Source organism: Cebus imitator, unplaced genomic scaffold, assembly GCF_001604975.1.
Source record: "Cebus imitator isolate Cc_AM_T3 unplaced genomic scaffold, Cebus_imitator-1.0 Scaffold18, whole genome shotgun sequence".
Taxonomy (NCBI): domain Eukaryota; kingdom Metazoa; phylum Chordata; class Mammalia; order Primates; family Cebidae; genus Cebus; species Cebus imitator.
In genome coordinates, this window is record NW_016107333.1 from 11381652 (window position 1) to 11407114 (window position 25463).

At 42.4% G+C, this 25463-nt stretch overlaps 1 protein-coding gene across 2 annotated transcripts in view; it reads left to right on the top strand.

Annotated features, from left to right (window-relative positions):
- The window catches only part of PSMF1 (proteasome inhibitor subunit 1), a 48772-nt gene extending 24189 nt beyond the window's left edge, over positions 1–24583 (top strand). The window contains exons 5-7 of one of the 2 annotated variants that reach the window (XM_017515397.1): positions 19990–20043; positions 21203–21361; positions 23479–24583. In XM_017515397.1, the coding sequence (XP_017370886.1) occupies positions 19990–20043; positions 21203–21361; positions 23479–23506 (241 nt within the window). In that variant the 3' untranslated portion in view covers positions 23507–24583. Of the gene's footprint in view, positions 1–19989; positions 20044–21202; positions 21362–21906; positions 22368–23478 lie in introns of those variants that run through there. The other variant, XM_017515386.1, reaches the window with a different exon arrangement.
- Positions 24584–25463: the final 880 nt, after the last annotated feature.

A 25463-nucleotide genomic window follows, 5' to 3' on the forward strand; every position in this document is an offset into this window, starting at 1 on the left:
TTTCAATGTAACACATAATACTGCAACACTACTAGAAGAAAATGAAAGAGGAAATCTTCAGTATCTAGGGCTTGGTGAAGACTTCTTAGATACAGCACTAAAAGCACAATATTAAAAAAAGATGATAAATTGAGCTTCATCAAAATTTAAAACTTTGGCTCTGTGAAAGATGCTGTTAAGAGGATAGAAGCATAACCCATAGGTTGGGAGAAAATGCTCGAAAACTACATATTCAACAAAGGATTCATATCTAGATAAAGAAATTTCAAAATCAACAGCTTAAGAAACAATCCAGTTAGAAAATGGAAAAATGAAGGCCAGGCATGGTGCCTCACACTTGTAATCCCAGCACTTTGGGAGGCCGAGGCGGGTAGATCACCTGAGTCCAGGAGTTTGAGATCACCCTGGCCAACATGTTGAAACTGTCTCCTCAAAAATTCAAAAATTAGCTGGATGTGGTGGTGCATGCCAGTAGTCTCGGCTACTCAGGGGGCTGAGGCAGGAGGATCACTTGAACGCAGGAGGTGGAGGTTGCAGTGAGCCAAGATCACACCACTGCATTCCAGCCTGGGCAACAGAGTGAGACTCTGTCTCAAAAAAAAAAAAAGAAAATGGAAAAATAATATGAAGAGGTAATACACTGAGAAGAATGTACAGGTGGCAAATAAACAATGAAAAGATGCTCAGCATTGCTAGCCGTTAAGCTAGGGGAAATGCAAATGAAGCCACGGTGGGATGCTTTGTACTTATTAGAATAGCTAAATTTAAAATAGTGATGGTACTAAATTCTAGAGAGAGCACAGAAAAACTGGACCATGTACACTGCTGAAGGGCATGTAAAGTTTTACAGCTACTCTGGAAAATCATTTGGCAGTTTCTTAAAAAACTAAACCTGTACTTAATAATTAGATCTGGGAATCACTCCTGGGCATTTGTCTCAGAAAAATGAAAATTGTACCCATGGGAAAACCTATACACAGATGTTGAGGAGTTTTATTTGTAATAGTCAAAAGCTGAATATAATCTGGATGTCCCTCCTCTGTGATGAATGGTTAAAGGAACTGTGGCATATCTATACTGTGGAATACTACTTGGCAGTATAAAGGAATGAACTGTTGAAACACAGCAATTTGGTTAATCAAAGTCATTATGCTGAGTGAAAGCATTATGCTGAGCCAAACCCAAAAGGTTACATATTACGTGATTCTACTTACATAACATTTTCAAAATGACACAATTATAAAGGTGCTAAACAGATTAATGGTTGCCAGGGGTTACAGATGAGGGCAGGGCTGTCGGTGTGGTTATTAAGGGGAGTAGCATGAGAGAAATCTTTGTGGTGGTTTAACTATTAGAGAAAACTGAGTGAAGTGTATTAGAACTTCTTGTACCATTTTCCAACCCCTACGAATTTTTATTTTTATTTTTTTGGGGGCAGAGTCTCGCTCTGTCACCCAGGCTGGAATACAGTGGCGCAATCTTGGCTTACTGCAGCCTCCACCTCCCCAGTTCAAGTGACTCTTCTGTCTCAGCCTCCCAAGTAGCTGGGGTTACAGATGCCTGCCACCATACCTGGCTCATTTTTGTATTTTTAGTAGAGATGGGGTTTCACCATATTGGTTGGCTAGGCTGGTCTCGAACTCCTGCCCTCGAGTGATTGCCTGCCTCAGCCTCCCAAAGGGCTGGAATTATAGGCATGAGCCACCGTGCCCAGGCCCCTGTGAATCTTTATTATTTAAAAACAAAAGGGTTTTTTAAAATTTAGATGCTGAAGAGCCACTTAGGTTCTTAAGTCCATGGTATTTATTGAGCTCACTGTGTCAGGGGACAATGGATCTAGCCCTGAGTGTTTCACAAGGGCCAGTGAGGCCTTCTGCCCTACTGCTCGCCCACCTCACCTAGTCAGGGATGAGCAATGGGCGAGAAACACACAGGGAAAGGAACCTGAGCCATACCTGAAGGCTTCCCCCGGGAAGGTATTCTTTAGGACCACTAAACAGGCTCCTAAACAATAAGGAAGAGATGTTAGCTAGACAGAGAGTAGGGCAGAAAGGGCATCTTAGTCTGAAGGCCTGTCCCGTACAGAGCCCTAGAAGGACAGGCAGTGTAGCCAGAGCCGGGAGGGTGTCATTAAGTAGGTTGCTGAGCCCAGGTCAAGCTTCCCCACGTAGGGTAGGGGAAAAGATACGATACTCCTTATCAGGGTAGAAAATTTCCAAAAGGTGATGTGGGCCTCAGTTCAGTGAATCTTTACTAAGTGAAGGCTCTGAGTTTTTGGTCTGAAGAGGCTTTGGGGAAGATGTGGATATTCTACTAGGTCTAGAAAATGGGGAGGAGGGTACCAGCCAAGCACTGGGCTGCTACAGGTCTAGCAAGGCCTGCCCCAACCTGGTTTTGGTTGACAAAAAACGCCTGGTTCTCTATCTCTGGAGTTCATCCCATTTTTGACAGCACCACCACTCATTTATTTTTGTCTGATCCCAAAATTACTGGCTTTTTTCAGGCGCATATTTTCTTTGTTTTGTGTTTTCATCCATTGCTTGGACCTGTGCATTGTACATTTTTGGTAAGCCCTCTATTCAGTAAATATTTGTATCTCTGTGGGTTCAGGGATTCCTAGGCCTGGGCCCGTAGTTCAGAGGCATGCATTCCCTCTGTGGCATGGGAGACAGGTGAGTTAGAGAGATAATTGCTGTTACAGAGGTTAGCACAGAGATCCTTCTTAATAATTCTGGGAACAGCTATTTAGAAGTGCTGCCTGAGCTGTGTCTTCATGGGAAAGGGAATTATTTCTTAAACTCTCTTTCTGCCTTTTCATATGTCTGAATTACTACATAACAGATTTTTTTTTAGTGAAAAGGTTGTTCAGGCTGAGGAAACAGGTTAGAGGCATCAAGGTCTAAATGCATGGGGCCGTCCCTGAACTTTTGTTGGACAAAGATAATTTGTCTGGAATCCTTGCATATACCAGCTATGGAGGATGAGACAAGATTTTGGGAGGCCCCTGATGTGAAATACATGAACCACCCTGTGGACAGTTGGAAACCACTGAAGGATTCTGATGGTAGCAGTACCTTTGGCTAAAGAGCCTGGTGCGTTGGAGGGGATCAGGCAGAAGATCGAGCTTGTCCCTCTTCCATACCACAGTGAAGAAAGGACTTGGTCTCATTCCTTCCCTGCCTCACCTCTCCCCCGATGTCAAGGAGAGAGTATTTATGGCAGTTAGGAGCATGGGCTTTGGAGATCGATCAGCTAGGTTCAAACCCTGTGCTTGCACCTTTCCCTGTCTTAGCACATTTAGCCTCTTGGAGCCTCTGTTTTCTGATCTGCACCTTGAGAATAGTTACACCTGTCTTAGAGGTTTTGTAGGATTAAATGTGATGATGGATGTCACATGTTTACATTCAATAAATATTCAGTGGTCTAGTAACTGGCTGCTGAGGGGAAAAAAAATACTCAGTGCATTCCCATTCAGGTAGCTGGCAAGGATGAGAACAACACTGAAGGTTTAATGAGTAGAGGGTGTCTCAAAAGAGAACCTTGTTTTATTCTTTTTTTAATACCCACTGTCTTCCCCGCAAAATGGATTTGATGTAATGCAACCAGTCGGTATGAGAGTGTCGGCCCGGAGCAGGTGTTGAGCGACTGTATCTAGGCTCAGACCCAGGTCCATTAAGGACATTGCTTCTGTTATCATCATCATCACCCTGTGTTGAGGACAGAAGTAATTTCCATTTCTTGGTTGTTCACTATGTGTTGGCCTATGAACCAAGTGCATTAATTTATGGTTGCTCATCTTCTGGACAGTCCTACAAAAAGATCAGTGGCATCCTCACTTTACAGCAGAGGAAACAGTAGCTGAGGGAAGTAGTATAGCTTCTCAGCATTATCTTGCTGGGAGGGTGAGCACTGGGATTTACCCCTAAGTGGGTCTAACTCAGCAGCTGTGCTTTTCCCACTGCACCTGACAGCGTTAGCTCATGTAATAAGCAATGTGTGTATAAATTCAATGTAGTATAGACTGATTATGGAGAAAAGCCCATCCCCTTTCCCCTACTCAGTTAAGTCTTTCTCAGCAGACCTGTTTCACAGGCACTGAACTGGAGAGGTGGTTGGAAGAGGAGGCAGAATGTTTAAGAGGCTTTTTCTTAGCCTCTAGCAAATAGACAGCCTATCAGACCTCCCCTCTGTAATCACCTCACCTGCATCTGCCCCCTGGCTCCCTGCTTATTCCTTGGCCAGCCCCCTTTGTCCATGAGCTCAGATAGCTGTGTTGACGCTGATTCTTTTACTACAGCTCCCATCACCACCATGTTGCTCAGCCACCAGGCACTCACATGTCCATCTTTTCCTTTCCTCCTGAAATGCCCAGTTTTGGGATGAAGCTGCAGGGCAGGAAGGAGGCAAAAAGCAGCACAGCAGCTGGCCTCTCTGGCTGCTTGCAGAGTGTTAATTACCTCATCACTGAGCAGCCATCACTGAACACCCCTGGCTGGTACTCTGAGCAGAAATGGAAGCCTCTGCTCCTTTCTGTAGGGCACGGTCCTGTGTCTCACCACTCACCTTAAACACTCTTGTTTTGCGTATCTCATACCTGGAAATTTCCAAATACAAACTAAAGTTGGGATTGGCTGCCTTAGAGCATAAAGAGACTTGTTTCCCTAAGTGTATAGTGATGTATGGCTGCAGCTTGTCAAAGGATTCTGGGTCTGCTGTGATGATACTGGGTGCTTCTAGGCTAGGAGTACAGCTAGAGAGGACATTCCATTTTAGTGGAAGATTGGAGGTGGGCAGGTCTTTCCTTACTCCTGAGATGTCTAGGAAAGAATTAATTTCCCATCTGTAAGGGAGAGTTTTTTTATCCAGCCTAACTTTTTATTGTCATTATAAGTCTAACCTGTTTCCTTTTGCTTCATCTGTCCTCTGATAGTCAAATCTGCTCCCTGTTTTGAAAAAACAATTTTTTTCTGTGCTTAACCAGCTTATCTAAAAATAAATCTTTAGATATAAAGCTCTTATTTATGTCATTCTGAATTCATTTTTAATCCCAACCAATCTGTATCTTTACATATTTTTAAATGTTCCAAATAGTTTTCATTTTGCATTTTCTTTTTAAATTTCATAATCCATTTACTAAAGTGCTAAACATAACTCTTTTAGTATCTGGTATTTTATTTTGCTAGTGTGCTATGGTTTATATAACTTCTATGGGGTATATCAAGCATTTCTAATTTTTCATTGTAAATAGTACAGCTATGAACATCCCTGTTTATTAGGTTTTTTAAATTTTACTTCCTTGCGTTATATTACTTATGCTGGAGGACCTCAAACTTTATGTTCTCAGGAACCCTGTAGCACTCTCAAAAATTATTGAGGACCCCAAAGAGCTCTTATGTGGTTATATATGTCAATATATACTGCATTAGAAGTTACAAATGAAATTTTCAAAATATACATTTATTTATTTATTTAAAAATAAGCCCATTATGCGTTAATATAAATAACAAATTTCTATGAAAATATCTTTTCAAAACAAAAAATTTAGTGAGAAGAGTAACATTGTTTTACATTTTTGCAAATCTCTTTAATGTCTAGCTTAGTTGAAGACAACTAGACTCTCATTTCTGCTTCTGCATTCGGCCTATAGGGGATGTGTTGTTTTCATTGAAGCTTTTCACATATCAGTTGTTGGAAAAAAAGAGGACTAGTTTAATAACCTTTTCAAATAATTGTAGATATGCTTTACTCTTAAACCAACTTGACAAGTAGTTTTTGTGTTAGTTGTAATATGGAATCTTAATCCATATAAGTGAGCTTTTTATATACCTGTTACATTAAAATCCACTGGTCTATCATGCCCTTTGAATGGAGCTTCTACCTGTGTATGAAACTATTATAGAATACTGTATATTTTGGTCATTTGGAAAATACTGATTCACTGAGGTATGCAGATCTGCTCAAAGTTGACGCATTTTATTATACAATATCACTGCTAATTTTTGCTTGAAAACTTGAATTTTCTCATTGGCAGTAAATACCATTCATTGTTTTCTTTGAAGTAATGGGCTTACATCCTTTTGGAGAAAATGTCTGCTATGTAGCCAAGTCTGAATAAGCATGGTTTGTCATTCTTTCAAGTATAAAAAAAAAAAAAAATTCTTTGAAAAAATGACGGTTTCAGCTTGCAACTTGAACAATTGCACAAGTACTTTTCATTATGACAATTAGTGTGCTTCTGCGTGCAGTAGAAGCCCTGTATGCAAGGCCAGGTGCGGTGGCCCATGCCTGTAATCCCAGCACTTTGGGAGGCCGAGGCAAGTGAATTGCTTTAGCCTAAAGTTTCAGACCAGCCTGGGCAACATGGTGAACCTCTGCCTCTAAAAATTAGCTGGTCGTGGTGGCCTGAGCCTGGAGTCCCAACTACTTGAGAGGCTGAGGTGGGAGGATTGCTTGAGCCCAGGAGGTGGAGGTTGCGGTGAGCTATGATCACACCACACTCCAGCCTGGGCGACAGAGTGAGATCCTGTCTCAAAAACACACAAAAAAGAAATATGTTATGCCCATTTCCCACATCACACAGAATATTAAAAAGACATACTTGGCTGGGCACAGTGGCTCATGCCTGTCATCCCAGTACTTTGGGAGGCCAAGGCGGGCGGATCACAAAGTCAGGAGTTTGAGACCAGCCTGGCCAACACAGTGAAACCCCATCTCTACCAAAAATACAAAAAATTAGCTGGGCATGATGGTGGGTGCCTGTAATCCTAGCTACTTGGGAGGCTGAGGCAGGAGAATTGCCTGAACCCAGGAGGTTGCAGTGAGCTGAGATTGCACCACTGCACTCCCCAGCTTAGGGAAGAGAGCTAGAACTCTGTCTCAGAAAAAAAAAAAAAGGTATTCAAAGATTGAAATTTTACAAACTTGATAATCTATACGTCTTCATCAAGTACATTCTAAAGTGAAGCTGGACGTGGGTGGGTGGGTGGTAAGGGAGGATGGAGTGACTGCCAGGTTAGTGCTGCTGCTTTGAGTCATACTATGGCATCAGCAGTTCCACCCACTATTGCTTTTGCACTGGCAGTATAAATGTCAACACAGTGAAAAAAGCAAATAGCTTCTGAGATGAAATAGTTTTGATGTCATGGTACAGGAGTTTATGAATCACATTTTAAAGTTTTTTTTTCTTTAAGTTTACTAGCCATTTGGACTTCATCTTTGTGAAGAGGTATCAAACTCTTGTTCATTTTTCTGTTGGATTGTCTTTTTATGACTTGTTGGCATTGTTTATATATTCTGAATTTAAGTCCTTCATTAAATATATGTATTAAAAATGTCTTCCTCCTCTTTTTAACTTGCCTTTTTACCTTGTTAATGGTGTTTTTAACATTCTTAATTTGTATGTAATCTGGCTCATCAATGCTTTCCCTTTATGTCTGGGGCTCTTTTGATTTTTGATTAAGAGTCTTTGCTCTATGCCAAAGTCATGGAGAAATCCTCATATATATTCTACTAGAAGCTTTAATGGTTCACCTTTTATATTTAGATCAATAATCCATTTTTATGTGTGGTATGAGATTGATATTTTTCCATATTGATATCCAGTTGGTCCAGCACCATATTTTGAAAAGAATGTCCTCTTCCTATGTTACTTTAAAATTTTAATTTTCATCTTTCATTACTTGTGAAACTATTATTCTCTATTCTTAAAATTTGCCCTCATTCTTTTCCCCTTGGGGGTCACATAATATTGATCCCTTTGGTTTTTTCCTCTGGATAGCAAAGTTCAATAACATTTATATAGCTACTATTTATTAAGTGCCAGTGATTCCAGACAAATGCTGGGCATTTCATCCATACACTCTTTTTAGTCCCCTCAACAATTCCATGAGATTGGTAAGGGCTATTCCCCATTTTGCAGATAAGGAAGCTAAAGTTCATATACAGTCAGTAACTTCATCACAACAGTAAGAAGCAAAAGTTGTGTTATAATAGTAAATTATTGAATTCTACTTATCAAACACTTTATAATGTATAGGCACTACACTTTTGTAAGCATTCTCATTTAATATGTATAACAACCCTGTGAAATAAATACTATTGTCTGTTATTTTACACAAAAGAAAGCTAGGGCTTGGATTTTTTATAACTTTCCCTGGGTCACACAGCTGTGAAATGGTGAGGCCAGAGTTTGGACTGAGTCTTATCCCCAAATCATTCTAAGTGTCCGTCATGTGCTACTTACTGGGAATATGTCATGTGTGGACGCAGCCTCTAAAAAGCTCACAGTTGATTGGGGCCAATTGCCCTTTTCATTCCAGATCATAAATCTTTTTAAAACAATGGTAGAAGTATGTCTGAGATCTGCTGAAGCCCAGTGAAGAGTGATTAATCTGAAGGGTAGAAGAAAAGGCTTCATAGAGATGATGCCTGATAAGCTAAATTTTAAAAGACCAATAAAAATTCTGTGGTATTGAGGGTAACTGATTTTATGACAGAGGGAACAATGGGTACCAATGGAGCTATGAAATCATCTTGTAGAAGTGGGGGAGTTTTTGTTTCAGTCATGTCAGCATGTGAAGGGAAAAAAGATGAATGCGAGGGCCAAATCACAAGGCCATATGTGCTAAGAAGCTGGATTTGATCCATGGGGTGATGGGAGCTGTCAGAATGTTTTGAAAAGTTATGTGGTTGGGACTCCATTAACCATGGATTTTTTTTTCTTTGAAGAATGCAGTCATATTCTGACAGTGGACATGTTACATGGTTAATATTTATTGAACATTTACCGTGTGCTGAGCAGTTACATTAAGTATAAAGTATGTGTAAAATAATCTCTTTTAATCCTCATAAGAGAATGAGGTAGATGCTCCTGGTATCCCCATTTTATGGAAAAGAAAACTGAGGCACCAAGAACTTGACTTGCCCAAAGCAACACATCTCATGAGCATTGGAGCAGAATTCAGCCCTTACTATTTCCAACTTTTGACACATGTATTGATAATTGTTTCAGAAGCAAGGAGCTTGGCTTGGATTGCTCCAAGAACAAAGAGAAAGTATGGTTGGAACACAGTAGAGCAGTGGAGCAGAGACGTAGGAGGTGACACCATGGGGTAAGCACAAGCCAGTGCATTTAACCCATGGGGCCAAGATCAGAAGAACGGGAAGCCACTAGGCAGTTTTAACAAGGGAGGGACTTCGTATTGTTTACATGAAAAAAATAAATAAATAAATAAGCCTCTGGCTCCTTTGTAGAGATAGATTATAGAGGGACAAGAGTAGAAATAGACCCAGAAAAGGAGCTGACACAGGCAGCCAGGCAAGAAATAATGGTGGTAGATGGTAGATGGTGGTAGATAAGGCAGGTGGCTCTGGGGTATATTTGGAAGAATACCTGACAGGACTTGCTGATGCGTTGGCTTAATGAAGGAAAGAAAAATCAAGGACGACGCAAGTTCTTTTTTTAGCCTGTCATTTCTGATTTGGGGCTACCATAACTAATGCTTCAGTGAACATACTTTTTATGCAACTTGGAACACATCTCTGAATGTTTCCCTTAGAATAGATTCCTGTAGAATTACCACATTAAGGATCAAGCCTGTTTATAGAGATTTTGATACATATTGCTCAGTTGCCCTTCTAAACAGTTGTGTTAATTGACATTCTTACTATATTTCAATGTCATTTCCCTATCCTTACCAGTGCTGGAGTCAGTCTCGTTATTCTTCTAAATTACTCGGAAAAACATTGTCTTCATAACATCTGTAAGCTAACTGAAGCCAAATTATAAGGCAAGTAAAGTGGAGAAAGCGTTTGCAGCATATATGTGCATCATAAATTGCCACAAACTTAGTGGCTTAAAACTGCACCCACTTATTATCTCATAATTCTCTAGGTCAAGAGTATGGAATTCCTTGGCTCATTCAGGTCATTGGCAGAATTCACTTCCTTGTGGTTATAAGACTAAGGTCCCTATCCTTCTCCCTCATCTCCATAAGACTTTCTGCATTTCTTCTCATGTGGCTGCCTTGTCTTCAAAGCCAATAGTGCTGTATTGAGTCTCTTCTTGTCATTCTTCTTCTGCCACAATCCGTGTTCTGTGCTTTTAAGGGTTCCTGTTCATTAGATAGCCCATCAAGATAATCTCTTTTGAGGTCAACTGCACCATATAACAAAAACAATCACAGGATTGCTTTCTCATCACATTCATAGGTACTGGGGATTAGGAGCTGTGGAGTCTTGAGAGGGGATCAAATTCCATCTACCACAGTCTGTTCTCTGGCTTCTCAAATGTGAAATACATCTTCCTTTCCCTGAGGTTCCCGAGAGTCTTAACCCATTACTGGATCAACTCAGTCCACAATCTTATCTAAATCTCATTAGTTTGAAGGACCAGTATCTAATCATCTCAATCAGGTGCAGTTGAGGCTTCTGAGCACAGCTCCTTTCAATCAGTCGATCAAAGAAACAAGTTCCTTGTTCCCATCTTATAGCAGTGGGGTGACAGAGGATGTCTGTTTTCTAACAGAAAAAAAACATGTGCATGAAAGTTATTAAGTACAGTATTATTTATAGTTACATATGCACACCCCAGAAACATCATCAATGCTTGCAATAGAAAATTAAGTAAATTTTTAAAATTTGCTTCACTTGAGTATGTATTACTTGGCTATTAAAAATGTTAATGGCAAAGACAGCTTAGGAAATACAGCACTTATTTGGAGGAAAGCAGTGGGATCCAAAATGATATAATATTGTTATAATCATATTAAAACATGCTTATGAAAGAAGATATGAAAGTAATGCATAAGTAATCATTGTGGTAGAGTCAGATTATGGGTAACATTTTTCTTTTCTGAATGCTTTGGAATTTTTAACATAATTTATGTATATTTTTCTTTCTCTTTTTCTTTCTTCTAAAAACCATTGATCACTTAGCCTAAATATAGTATTTTCCAACCTTTCTTAGTCCTTGGTTCACCTTTGATCTCACAGGATATCCTTCAGGGTAAGGAAAAGGAAAGGTTTATTGCCCTGTTTGCTCAGGGCCCTGTGACCAGTGCTACTTTTATATATGTACACATACACTTTGCCATTATCAGCATCTCCATTCCCCCAATTCTAAGTTTCCACACTTGGCTAGACAGAGTTAATAAACTCAGACACCAGAATTCCATGACTGAATTTGTACTGTGACTGGGAAATAGTATAGCCCCAAACCAGCAATGTCAGCTTACCTGGGAGCTTGTGAAAAATACAGAATCTGAGGTCCCACTCCTAGTCTTCTGAATGCACATGAGTCAAGTGAGGGACCTACATTTTAAGATTCCCCCACTTGACTCATGTGCACCTGACAGTTTGAGCAGCACTGGCCTATGTAGTTCAAATAATGCTGTGGAATTAGGGATTAGGGTCAGAAAATGTTTAGGTTGTTGATACTAGCTGCTCTATGAAACCACTGGCATTCCTAAAGCAGCCTGGTGTGCAGTGTTCATACCCAGTGATCAACCACAGGTACAAATTAGCAGCTGTGAAGGCAGCCATATTGGCATTCTGTACTGGTTTAGAAGGTTGTGGTTCTAGAGTAAGCACATGCCATCCTGAGTTTCCCATTCAGTGCAACCTTACAGAATGCATAGAGTGAAGCTATTTGAAAATATGAAAAGTCCTCATTGAGAAAGCAGATTGGAGAATAGCAGAGTTTGAAATACCACTAAATGGGCAGTGAATTCACCATTGTTCCCCTCAAATATCTTCCAGTCCAAATTCAAGCACACCCAAAGTAAGGAAATGAACACTCTCTCTGTTCCAGGAAAGGCCTGCACTTCTGGCTAAAGGAGCAGGGAAAGGTTCTACTAATGCTCAGAAAGAGTGGGAAAAATCTCCCATGTTTCTTTTTCCTTTTCTCCGTTCATTTACATCCCGCCTGCAGCAGTCTGCACACACCTAAAACTGAGGAAGAACCTTCCTTTCCAACAAGAGGACCTGTCATCTCAAGAGTATGAGACAAACCACTGTTGCTTTTTTCTTCCCTTTGTCCTCCCTCCACTTTATTCTGGACACAGGTACAGTCGTAGGAACTACATGACAGAGCAGGTAAATAAAGCCCCAGCTTTCTGATCAGAGGATCCAAAAAGAAGCCACCCAGGGAAATGGAAAGTACTGAGTGGACTGCAGAGAGGGAAGAGCTGAGAAAGCACCCCATAAAGTTGTTATGGCTTACCTGTAGCTTTATGTTAGTGGATCGGATTCTAAATAGCACATCAAAGACTTCCAGAACATAACTACAGGAGAGCTCACTGTTCAGGTCCCAGACTGACAACTACATAGCACATGCATGGTAGAGACCTTAGTAGCACTGTAAAGCCTGTAAAAACAGAACTGACATTGAAAGAAAAACTTGGAGCCTGAACTTAACTGGATTGATTGCCTGCTAAAATATCAAGATTATTCTAAAGCCTCATAACGAAATGTTCAAAGTATCTAGGATAAAGTCCAAAATTACTGGGCGTAAAAAAAACCAAGAAAATTTCAACTCACAAAAAGACAATCAACAGATGTCAGTATTAAGATGACACAGATGCTGGAATTATCTGCCAGACTTTGAAGTGGCTATTATAAAAATGCTCCAAGAAGTGACAGCAAACAGTCTTGAAATGAATGAAATGATAGACATGGCAGCTAATAAACAGAAGACCTTAAGAACCAAATGGAAATTTTAGTACTGAAAAATACCATAAGAAAATTTAAATCTTACTGGATAAATCAGTAATAGAATGGATTTGACTGAGGGGTCAGTGAACTTGAAGATAGATAAACAAATTATTCTGTTTGAACAACAGAGAGAAAAAAGATTTAAACGTAATGTCTAAGGGACCTGTGGGGCAATTATCAAAGGTCTAACCTTGGGGCCACTGGAGTCCTAGGAGAGGAGAAAGTGTGGTACAGAACTCTTTAAAGAAAGTAATGGCTGAAAACTTCTCAGATTTGGCAGCAGGAATAAACCTACAGATTCAAAAAGCTTAGCAGACCCTAAATAGGATAAACCTAAAGAAGTACATGCCCAAACATATAATCAAACTGCTGAAAACTAAAGATTTTTTTTTTTAATCTTGAAAGCAGAGAAGAACAACTCATTACTCATAAAGGAACAACAATTTGAATGATTATGAATTTCTCATCAGGAATCATGGAGGCCAGAAAGAAGAACAGCATTCTCAAAGTATGAAGAAAAAAATAATTGTCAACCCAGAATTCTATATCCAGTGAATATTTCACCTTCATTTCTAAAGGATGTTAAGATATTCTTTGTAAGAAACTAAGAGAATTTAGAGTCAACAGATCTTCTCAAAAGAAATTGCAAAAGGAAGTTCTTCAGACAGAATGAAAATGATACCAGACAGAAACTTCAAACATCAGGTATAAGAGTGGTAGAAATGGTAAATATGTGGGTAAATATAATGGACAGTTCTTTAAAATATGTTTTATAGTTTTATTAGTCAGGGTTTTCTTAGAGAGACAGGAACTAATAGGAGATATATATATTCCTATTTGTTTATATATATGTGTATATGTATATATATACGTATATATAAACATATATAAACAAATACATATAAATATACACATATATGTATATACACACATATATATGTAAGTCTTCAGTAAGCACCTCAGTAGGTTGGTTGTTTTTTTTTTTTTTCCTTTTGGAGTGACCCAAGCCGTCATTCCTGAAGGGTCTGGGCCATTACGCAATCACAGGGTCCCACAATAGGCTGTCGGAAAGCTGAAGAGCAAGGATAGCCAGTCCGACTCCCAAAACTAAAGAACTTGGAGTCTAATGCTCAAGAACAGGAAGCATCCAGCACCGGAGAAAGATGTAGGCTGGAGGCTAGGCCCATCATCTCCTTTTCATGTTTTTCTGTCTGCTTTATATTTGCTGGCAGCTGATTAAGCTGTGCCCACCAAATTAAGGGTGGATCTGCCTCCCTAGTCCACTGACTCAGATGCTCATCTCCTTTTGGCAACACCCTCACAGATACACCCAGGATCAATACTTTGTATCCTTCAATCCAATCAAGTTGACACTCAGTATTAACCATCGCAAGTCTACCCCTTGTCAACGTGAACCCATACACCTCTCCTGAGATCATATATAATCTTTAAATAAAGACAATAACGAGGGTGAAGATATTTTCTTAATACAAGTGTATATGCACAAACATGTTTTTAACAAAAGAAGGAGAAAACGCTCATGACAATTACAGTCCTTGTTTCTGCAGCTGGTCACATGGTTGTAGCTGGTATTGATGACTACCTTCTTCTACTACCCGTTCTGTATTCCCTTTGCCTTCAGTAAGCACCTCTGCAGGTTGTGTTTTTTTTTTTTTTCCCTGATGGAGTGACTCAAACCTTCATTCCTGAAGGGTCTGGGCCATTTGTAGTCCTGCCTGGATTGGGCTGTTGTAGTTTCCCATTGATATTAATCACTGGGTATGGTAATACAAAGAGACTCCCTAATGAATATCCTGTATTTCATGTGTACTCTTCGTTACCTCCATTGTGGAGCAGTAGACTGATTTCATCTCAATAGTTGGGTCAGTCACTCCAGCCAACATTGTAACTCTCTCCTTAGCCTGTTGACTTCAAGATAGGAGGAGCCCAAAGTGTCGGTTGGCAATCTTAACTTCCAGTTTAATGGAAGCATTGCTGTGTTTCCTGGTGGCAGCGTCCCTCCCTCTGGAACTGAGACCTCTAGACCAGCAGAACACAATGTTACAGGAACAGGAAGTAAAAATTTTGCTAGTGGATCTTAATCTTTTAAAAACTAAATTTAGCACAGCATCTGACACAAAGCAAGCTCTCAATAAATAGCAGTGGCCGCTGTTATTTCATCCTTCCAGGTCTTTCCTTTAACAAACCTGTTCACATACAATGCTACATTTTACCATCATGGCAGGCCCTGTGGGTGTTACTACCTAGATTTTATGTCTTCAAGACTGAAGTGCAGAAGTTTCATGGCAGACTCCCGGTAGCCAGCTGGAAAATCCCCAACCCAAAGTCCAGAGCACATCTCTGACTCCCAGTCCTGAGGCCTTTCCAGTTCCCAGACCACCTCAGCTGTCAGCTGGATTTGTGTGCCCAACGAGGCATGTGGCTTTTATATAAAAGAGAAGCACATAAGGAGGAAATCATGAGTGTTCAGGATCACCTTCCAATTCCTTAAAGAGGTTGCTTTTGCAGTAGTGACATACTACCCAGTGGGCTCAGCCATGCAGTTTTTCCTGCAAGGTTAGAGTGGATCATTTCCTTCAGTTGATCACCATTTGAAATAGTAGGGGGGCTTGAGTTCAGAGGCCATGTACAAAAATAATTTTTAAAATCCCCAGAGCTTCATTGAGCACATACAAGACTGAGAGTGAGCCAAGAGGGGGCTATCTAGAGAAACATGGACTCCCCTCCCCCATGCTGTTTATTCTAAACGGGTTCATACAAAAATTAGCCAGGCATGGTGGCACATGCCTGTAATCCTAGCTACTCAGGAGGTTGAGGCAGGAGAATTGCTTGAACCTGGGAGGTGGAGGTTGCAGTGAACCAAGATTGTGCCGCTGTACTCTAGCCTGGGTAGCAGAGTGAGACTCAGTCTCAAAAAAAAAAGAAAATAAGAAAAATAAATAAATGGGTTCTAAGTGTGTACATAATGGGGTCACAGAAGTGTTCATGTGTTGCAGTGAGTCTGTGTCGAATATGAGCCTACTGAATATGTTGTTACAATTTCTAGTACACAAATTATTGGGCAAGCCTTGCAACTGCTTTTTTAGAAAATGTTTATATTCTTCCTTAATGATAGAGATAGGGTCTCATTATGTTGCTCAGGCTAGTCTCGAACTCCTGGACTCAAGCAGTCCTCCCACCTCAGCCTCCCAAAGTGCTTGGATTACAGGTGTAAACCATTGCACTTGACCTTTTTTTTTTTGGATTTTTAGTAGAGACATGGTTTTGCCATGTTGGCCAGGCTGGTCTCGAACTCCTGGCCTCAAGTGATTTGCCCACCTCGGCCTCCCAAAGTGCTGAGATTATAGGCATGAGCCACTATGCCCAGCCTGCAACTGCCTTTCTGACCTTCGTTGTTCTGTTTCTTCTCTCCTCCCCCAATTCTGTGATCTGGAGAGAAAAATCGAGATGGTTGCATATTTCAGAGTAATCAAGACTCTATTCCCAAGCATTTTAACATCCATTAGAAGCCCCCTATGTTTGCCACTCTGTGTGGCGGGGCACTTCATGGAGTCAGATAAGATGCTCACTTCCCTCTGGCACTACCTGGTCTGCCTCCAGTTAGGCAGGATGTTGGAGGCCACCAGAAACTTTGACTGCTAGCTCCATCAACTGTGGCTTGGGAGCAGTAATCTAGGTCAGGAAAAATTCCTTCCCTAGGAAACCTGGCCTGGTCCATTTAAATCACAGTATTCTACAGTTCCAACCCATTGGATGGAACTGACTGGAGGAGAACCTTCTTTTGGATTTTTTCCCAGATCTCTAATTAATGGCTTCTTACCTGTAAGCTTAGATTAGCTGCTGTTTATAAGGCCTTCCCAAGGTCTGGCGGGAACCTGCCAGTGACCCGGAACTGTCAGGTTTGTACTGCTTGCCAGGGCTCTGTGAAGATTCCAAAGTGCATCTTTCAAAATACTAAATATTTTTGTTGTATTATATCCATATCTATACCCTGTGCAGAAAAAACAGGAAAGTATAAAGATCTCACCACCCAGGAGTAACTCATTGTTTACACTCTCAGTATACTTCTTTCTTTTTTTGAGACAGAGTTTCACTCTTGTTGCCCAGACTGGAATGCAGTGGCCTCCTGGGTTCAAGCGATTCTCCTGCCTCAGCCTCCTGAGTAGCTGGGATTACAGGTGTGCACCACCACACCCAGCTAATTTTTTTTATATTTTTAGTAGAGACGGGGTTTCACCATGTTGATCAGGCTGGTCTCGAACTTCTGACCTCATGATCTGCCTGCCTCAGCCTCCCAAAGTGCTGCGATTACAGGTATGAGCCACTGTGCCTGGCCTAGTACGCTTCTTCTAGTTTTAATATACATACCACCACCACCCTGCATATACACCTGCACACATTTTTCACAGTTGATTTCCCTAGGCTATTGATAACCCCCTTTCCCCTAGAGCATGAATGTTTTTCCACATCATTTTTAAAACATTCTAAGAACATGGTTTTTATTGTTTTCATGGCTACATTTAGGGATCTGCCATGATGTTCCTAACTGGTCTCCATTTAGGCTGATTCCAGTTTCCTTGATTAATATCTTTGTGAGTATATTTTAATTTAAATTCTGTATTCTTTATTTAAATGAATACCTAGACATGAAGTTATCAGATCAAAGAATATAGAGATATATAAGAGGGTCTCACTCACTGCTGCTGGTCTGTACACCACATCTTCCCGCCGCTCTACTGCCCGGTTCCTCCGCTGATCACAATGAAAGAAGACATTGCCATGCTTGTCATTGATAATGGCTCCAGCATACGCAAAGCTGGTTTTGCTGGGGATGACGCCCCTCGAACCGTGTTTCCCTTCACCATCAAGTGCCCCCAACACCAGGGCATGATGGTGGGCATGGACTAGAAAGACTTCTACATGGACAACAAGGCCCAGAGCAAGCGCGGCATCCTGACACTGAGTACCCCATCGAGCACAGCGTTGTCACCAACTGGGAAGACATGGAGAAGATCTGGCACCACACCTTCTACAACGAGCTCCATGTATTCCTGGAGGAGCACCCAGTGCTGCTGACTGAGGGCTCCCTGAACCCCAAGGCCAACAGTGAGAAGATGACTCAGATCGTATCTGAGACCTTCAACACCCTGGACATATGTGTGGCAGCCCAGGCTATACTGTCCTTCTGTGCCTCTGGGCGCACCACTGGCATTGTCATGGACTCTGAAGATGGGGGTCACCCACACAGTGCCCATCTACGAGAGCTGTGCTCGCCCCATGCCATTCTGTGTCTGGACCTGGCTGGCCAGGACCTAACTGACTGCCTCATGAAGATTCTCACAGAGTACGGCTACAGCTTCACTACCGCAGCCGAGCGGGAGGTTATGTGTGACATCAAGGAGAAGCAGTGCCACTTCACCCTGGACTTTGAGCAGGAGATGGCCACCGTCACGTCATCCTCCTCCCTGAAGAAAAGCTGCAAGCTTCCTGACAGCCAGGTGATCGCCATCGGCTATGTGAGGCTTCGGTGTCTGGAGGCATTGTTCCTGCCCTCCTTTCTGGGCATGGAATCAGCCAGGCATCCCTGACAGGATGCAGAAGGAAATCACTGTCCTGGTGCCCAGCACAAGGAAGATCAAGATCATTGCCCCTACCGAGCACAAGTACTCAGTGTGGATTGGCAGCTCCATCCTGGCCTCACTGTCCACCTTTTAGCAGATGTAGATTAGCAAGCAGGAGTATGACAAGTTGGGCCCCTCCATGTCCACTGCAAATGCTTCTAAATGGACTACAAGCAGATGTGTAGCATTTGCTGCATAGGTTAATTCAGATGTATAAATTTGCCCCTGACAAATGTGTATACCTCATGCTAGCCTCACCGAACTGGAATAAGCCTTTGGAAAAAAATTTGTCCTTGAAGCTTGTGTCTGATATCAGCACTACATTATAGAACTTGTTACTGATTTTGACCTTGTATTCAAGTTAACTGTTATCTTGGTATTTGTTTAATAGTTTGTACATATCTTTGATTTCAACCCTTAGTACATGTGATTTAGTCACTTCATGGCTGAGGTGAGCACATGCTTGTGGAAGACAAGTCCAAGGCTTGGTGGGTCTGTGTGGCCAGCAGTCTCCCACTGGTGCAGGGTATTAATGTGTCAGGGCTGAGTGTTCTGGGATTTCTCTAATGGCTGGCAAGAGCTCCTGAACCAGTTGTCGTGTCTGTCTTGCCTATAGGACCCAGTTTCCTTTCTTAGCTGATGTTTTCCTGCCAGAACACTGTGGGCTGTTACTTGCCTTGAGTTGGAAGCGGTTTGCCTTTACACCTGTAAATTTATTCATCCTTTTCATTTATGTAAGGTTTTTTGGTATGCAATTCTTCAGTCTTTAAGAGATTACAACAAATTTTGGTTTTCTACTGTTATGTGAGAACATTAGGCCCCAGCAGTGCATCATTGTTTAAGAAAAAATAAAAGTGCTGCGATAAAAAAAAAAAAAAAAAAAGACATACAGTATAAGACTTTTGAAGGATTATGTGTTTTTTTGTGTATATCTATATATGTTACAGAGATAATACAGAATTACTCTCCAGAAAGCATGCAGTCATTTTTGTGCTTTCTAGCTCATGCATTCTCCATGAAGGCAGAAATTGGTTATTGGGGTCGGGGGCAGTCCTGGAGATTACAATAGTTTGTGGCCCTCCTGCAGGCACAGTGTATACACAGATACACAGTACATCTATAGCACTAAAATTGTATACAGGGGCTATTGACAGAAAGGTTAAGAAGCACTGTTCTAGCTGTATATGACTCCATACATCTGCCTTTGAAGCTTTTAAATCTTAGCTTTGGGATTTTGGTTTTTGGGTTTAAAAATAATATTTTTCTGATGTAAAACTTCTTGGTTCATTATATAAAGTTAAGAAAATGGAGAAAGATGTGAATAAAATTTATCTGGAGGTTACCAATAAAAGGTTACCAATTAATATTAACATTTAATATTTTAATCCATGGCTTTTATTGTTTTTTTTGTTTTAATCCATGTTTTTAGGTTTGTGTTTCACTCTTCTCACGTAATCGCCATTGTAAGATTATCAATGTTCATCTGAGCCAAGGACCACCCTGAAATATCCCTTGTGTTATGGTCTCATGGAAGGGTTTCCCCTGTCCCCCATGCCTGGGAGTGTTTGTGATCTCACATGCATCCAGGTGCCTGACTGCTCTGGGACTTGAAATAATTGTCTCTTGTTTATTTCAGGTGTGATCCCCTGGGCCCATTTGCTGTCGGGGGAGAAGACTTAGACCCTTTTGGGTGAGTACTGCTGGGGAGGTGGCAGCAACACAACTTGCTCTTGTGGCTTTTCAGCCCCAGCTCATCTTCTAATTTTAGAGTTTTCGGTCAGTCTCTTTCTTCGGGGAGGAGGAGGCAGTTGTTGCTGAGTGGCTGAGAAAGCACTGCCACATACGCTGCTCCTCCACACCTAGTGCAATGCAGGAGAGCGCTGAGTGTTGGCAGGGAGCTGAGCAAGCCCAGAAGGCAGCTCTTCTGCCATTTCCGGCCCCCTTGCCCACCCTAGTTTATCAGATGTATAGTGAGGAGCACATGGTGGGCCTTAGGGCAGCTCAGGGCTATTCAGAGGTTACCCCACTTAATAAAGGGAGTCCCTGAGCCCCATTAGACTCTGGATGGTTCTTATCATGCATCCAGCAAAGTTACTACAGCCTCAACTATCCACTCTCTTCTCTAAATGATTCAGACTAGATTTTAAGCTCTGCTGCAAAGTGACCCCAACTTCAGCATCTCATTTTTAGACAGTGGGGAGATCACTTAGGTCTGCAGTGCAGCTTAAGCTGTGACTTCAAAATTTGGGGAACCATCAGCTCATTCATCCTAGTTTGAGCACATGAGGTAAGGTCCATGGAGCTCTATGAGGGACAGATACTTTCAGGAGCCAGACCTAGGCAACCCACAGGCAGGAGAAATTGCCCTGAGGCCCTTAAAGAAAAGAGAGCAAAAAAAACCAACATCACGAATTATCTGAATGGTATTATTAGTCCTTAAACCTAAAGCTTCACCCTGCAGAACCTTGTGAGGGCACTGTAGTTGACCTTGGCAAGTTCTGGCTCTCGGTCTTGATCAAGTTGTCCCTCTTGGATATGGCAGGGATCTCAATTTTGAGGAGCCCTACAGAACCAAAAGCACTGTGCAGAAGAACCAAAAGCACTGTGCAGAAGAACCAACCCCTGCAGAGCCGAAAGTACTCACTCAGCTATGAGGTCTGCTCTTCGTGTAGGCTTTGTGTTCTTGCCCTTGCCCACTTCCTGCTGGCTCTCAGGCAGCCATCCACCTGTCTGCTTGGGCCATCCAGAGTAGATATCCCTGCCATTCTTGGTCCATTCTCACCTCCCTTGCCTTTTCTCCAAGGACAGTCCTTCCATACCTACTTACCCAACTTTTCTTCTTGCCTCAGGCGTCGGAGAGGTGGCATGATTGTGGATCCCCTGAGATCTGGCTTCCCAAGAGCGCTTATTGACCCATCGTCAGGCCTCCCGAACCGGCTTCCTCCAGGCGCTGTGCCCCCAGGAGCTCGCTTTGACCCCTTTGGACCCATTGGGACCAGCCCATCTGGGTAGGTAGTCACTCAGGTATGCTGAGAAGTAGGACTTGATGGCAGCTTGGCTCAGTGTGGCAGCAACAAAGGTTTCTAGCCCCAGGCACAGAGTTACTGCTGCCTCCACCTGTTGCTTCCAGGAGAGTGGAGCCTCCTCCAGGGCTCTGCCTGCTGCCTCCCTGGAGCCTTCTAGGAGCTCCCTGTCCCTCAGTGCCTCTCTTCCCCCAGCTCCCCTCTGGGGAGGACTCAAAGTAGGAGGAGGAACTAACAATTCTTGGAAGTTTGTATGTCAGAAACCCAGTGGATCCTTTCTTTAGTAGTCTTGGGTAGATGGTGCTGTCTACATTTTATAGATGCAGAAAATGAGACCCTGAAGGATTAGGTAACTTATACCAAGTGAGGGAGTCAGGATTCAAACCCAGGCTGTCTGGCTCTTGAGTGCATGTTTTTAAATTCCTCACACCACAACATTGTTTTGAAGGGCAACCTCCCTCAGTGCAGGGTCATGTCTGCACCCTGGTCTCTCCATCACTCCAACTCATCAGCCCCTCTTTCCATTCCAGACCTAACCCAGACCATCTCCCCCCGCCGGGCTTCGATGACATGTACCTGTGAAGGCCTCAAGAATGTAACATCCCAGGCTTCCCTCCACTCTCCTGGAGCTGCCACTGCTGTCCCCATCAGCAACTGTGTTTTTGTGGGCTGAGGGCAAGGGATTCTGCCCATGTGTTTGCAAGCCAGCTGGGATAGCCTCCCCACCCCTTATCAGAGCCAAGGCACCTGCTGCACCTCTCCACCTGGCTGCAGATAGGTCCCAAAGAGAAATCAGTGTGTGTCTTTCACCACCAGCTCCTCCCCTTTGACCACCAGCTCCTCCCCACTTCCCAAGGGAGACTCCGGCAACCTCCAGCGACATATATCCTTGACCAGATGCAGTCCCAGTTGCAGCGCTATAAGAACAGAACGCATTTTGGATGTTATTATTAAGAACCAAATGTCAATACAGAATTCATGTTGCCGGTTTCCCACTTTTCTTTTTACATTAACGCATAGCTCCTTCCATTTATAAGACTTTAGAGTCTGAGTTTCTATGGGGCTGAATGACCCCTTTTCCTACCCTTTGCCTATTCTTTCTTAATTCAGGCGCCTTCCTTTCATTAATTGCCATTGCTCCTGACATCACTAAGATGGGTCCCCATCTGGCTGCATGGATGGAAATGAGTGACTGGAAATCCCATAGGCCACAAGAATGACTTTCACAAGGGCAGGAACATTGTGGAAAGACTGAATCATTCTGATGAGGCAAAATCCTCCAGCTATTCCTGTCTGGGCCAGTTTTGTAGGTCCATCTGTGCATGGGCAGCAGTAGTCAAAAAGCTGAGGAATAAACAGGACAGACCTGAAGGCTAATATTATTTTTGCCACTAACTTAATGAATGACCCTAAGCGAGTCCCTTCTCCTCTTGGGCCTTGTGCCAAGCCTATGAAATTAGAGGTGGCTTTCCTTCTCTAAAGCATTTTGATGTCTCATTCTGTGTTTGGTAACCGTAGAAACTGGGGCAGAGGCAAAGAATGACAGTTCAAGGAGGTACTTGCCTTGAACCTTGTATAGTTCTTGCCTAACTCTGGTTTTTTTTTTTTTTTTTTGAGACGGAGTTTCACTCTTATTACCCAGGCTGGAGTGCAATGGCGCGATCTCGGCTCACCGCAATCTCCGCCTTCCGGGTTCAGGCAATTCTCCTGCCTCAGCCTCCTGAGTAGCTGGGATTACAGGCACGCGTCACCATGCCCAGCTGATTTTTTTGTATTTTTAGTAGAGACGGGGTTTCACCATGTTGACCAGGATGGTCTCGATCTCTTGACCTCGTGATCCACCCGCCTCGGCCTCCCAAAGTGCTGGGATTACAGGCTTGAGCTAACTCTGGTTTTTGGACCCTGTGGGGCCCAGACAGAGCTGCCTTGAACCTTGTATAGTTCTTGCCTAACTCTGTGTTTTTTGGACCCCACGGGGGCCAGACAGAGCACAGGAGCATGGGCTACATCTGAGTGTGGTGTTGAACTTCGGGAGGAGCAGGGAGCCCTGTGCCTTGTGACCCGGCCCACCTGACCTTTGGTGTTCTCCGGATCCTTTTCAGCCCGAGGCCCGACAGACGAGGGCAGTGATGAGCCCTGTTCTGGAATGGAAAGAGCACGATAGAGCACCAGGCTAAGAGGCACAAGATCAAGGTGGTAGTCACTTCTGCTCTGCAGCTAGCATTTCAGCCATATGTGGGTCCTTTCACTTCTCAGCTCCTTGGATTCCTTTCCCTAAATTAGGACCTATTACTTGTCTGTAGGTAAGCAGGCTACTGTACCTTTTCTGAGGTATCTGCTAGGCTGTTTTCTGTAGCCTAAGATTGCCTTTCTGTTTAGCATGAGAACAGATAGACGAAAACTAAACTGATGCCTAGGCCCAGGGTCAGTCTCAGGTGGAAACTGGGCCTGGGTGGGAGGCTAGCATGAGCAGCTCCCTGGGTATTTCTGTCAGTCCTCATGGCAAGCAGTGATTTAGTAAAAGATCCCAGAGACAGGGAAGCCAACCACCTTGAAACCTTTAGAACATCTGTGCTTTGGAGAGAGACCCAGAGATCAAGCGGAGGTGCAGGTTAAATCATTACTTATAACCTTCTTTGAGGGCTGACAAATGGGAGGGATGTTAGTTTTTGTTTTGGAATTGGACTATACTTGCAATCAAAAGGACTTAGAGCAGTTTGCTCATAAAAATATCATTTATTATAAAAAGAAGTATTTAAAGGAACATCAGACTAGAGACCATCAGACAGAAGCAGGGAAGGTAGATAACTTTTAGATCCTTGATGTGAGGAAAAGATAAAATTTAAACAATAAATTTGCCACTTAGACTTTTTAGTAGCAAAGGTCAAAAAGATAGTCATATACAAAATTCTGTTTTCTGAAAACAGAAAATTGTGATTCACCTGCAGAATCAGCCATTTTTTTGTGTGAGTTTCCTTGCATCAAGGACACTGAGAAACGCAGTCATTGTCTTAGGTGTTCTATGGGAGGAAGTGAATGGAGCCTTTAGGGACTTCCTGGTCAAGCTGATGGTGCTTAGTTTGGCCTGAGCCACTTCCCTCCTTCCAGTCATGAGTAATCATCAAGCAGCAAAGTGGAATGTTCAGGTGTATATTTTGTAGAACCCAAAAGATTGGAGCCTTAACAATAAACATCAGTACTAAGTGACCTGTTCCTCCTTTTTTTTTAATAACAGCTGTATTGAGATAAAATTCACATACCCATAAGGTTCACCCTTTTAAAGTATACAATTCAGAGGGTTTAGTATGTTCACAGTGTTGTACATCCATCACCATTTCTAATTCCTGAACATTTTCACCACCTCAAAAACAAACCACAAACTCATTAGCATGACTCCCATTCCCTTGCCCTCAGCCCCAGGCAACCACTAACATCTATCTCTAAAGACTTTTTTTTTTCTGGACAGTTCTTATAAATGGAATCACTCAACATGTGGCCTTTTGTGTCTGGCTTCTTTAATTTCATGTGATGTTTTCAAGATTCATTCATGCTATGGCATGTGTCCATGGCATGGATGTGTCACGTTTCCCTTATCCTTCTGTCAGTTGATGGACAGTTGGGTTGCTTCTACAAAAAGGCAATTATGAATAATGCTGCTAAGAAGATTTGTGTACCAGTTTTTGAGTTTTCAGTTGTTGGAGTTTCAGATGTTTTCAGTTCATTTGGGTATACACCAAGGAGTGGAATTGGTGGTTCACATGGTAGCTCTATATTCTATTTTGTGAGAAATTGCCAGGCTGTTTTCCATAGCAGCTGTACCGTTTTACATTTCCACTGGTAATTTATGAGGGTTCCAGTGTCTCTACATCCTCACCAACACTTGTTATTCTTCATGCTTATGGTCATCCTAGTTAGTGTGAAGTGGTACCTCATCATGCTTTTCTCTTCCATTTTTTAAAAAAGGAGAATTTTGACCTACAAGGCAGAGACCAGAGTCAGCCCCCCTTGGGGAGCAGTCTATGGCTTTGATAATCGCCACCGTGGGATGAAGATGGTTGGTGAGCTGCAGAGGAGTTGGTTTGACTTT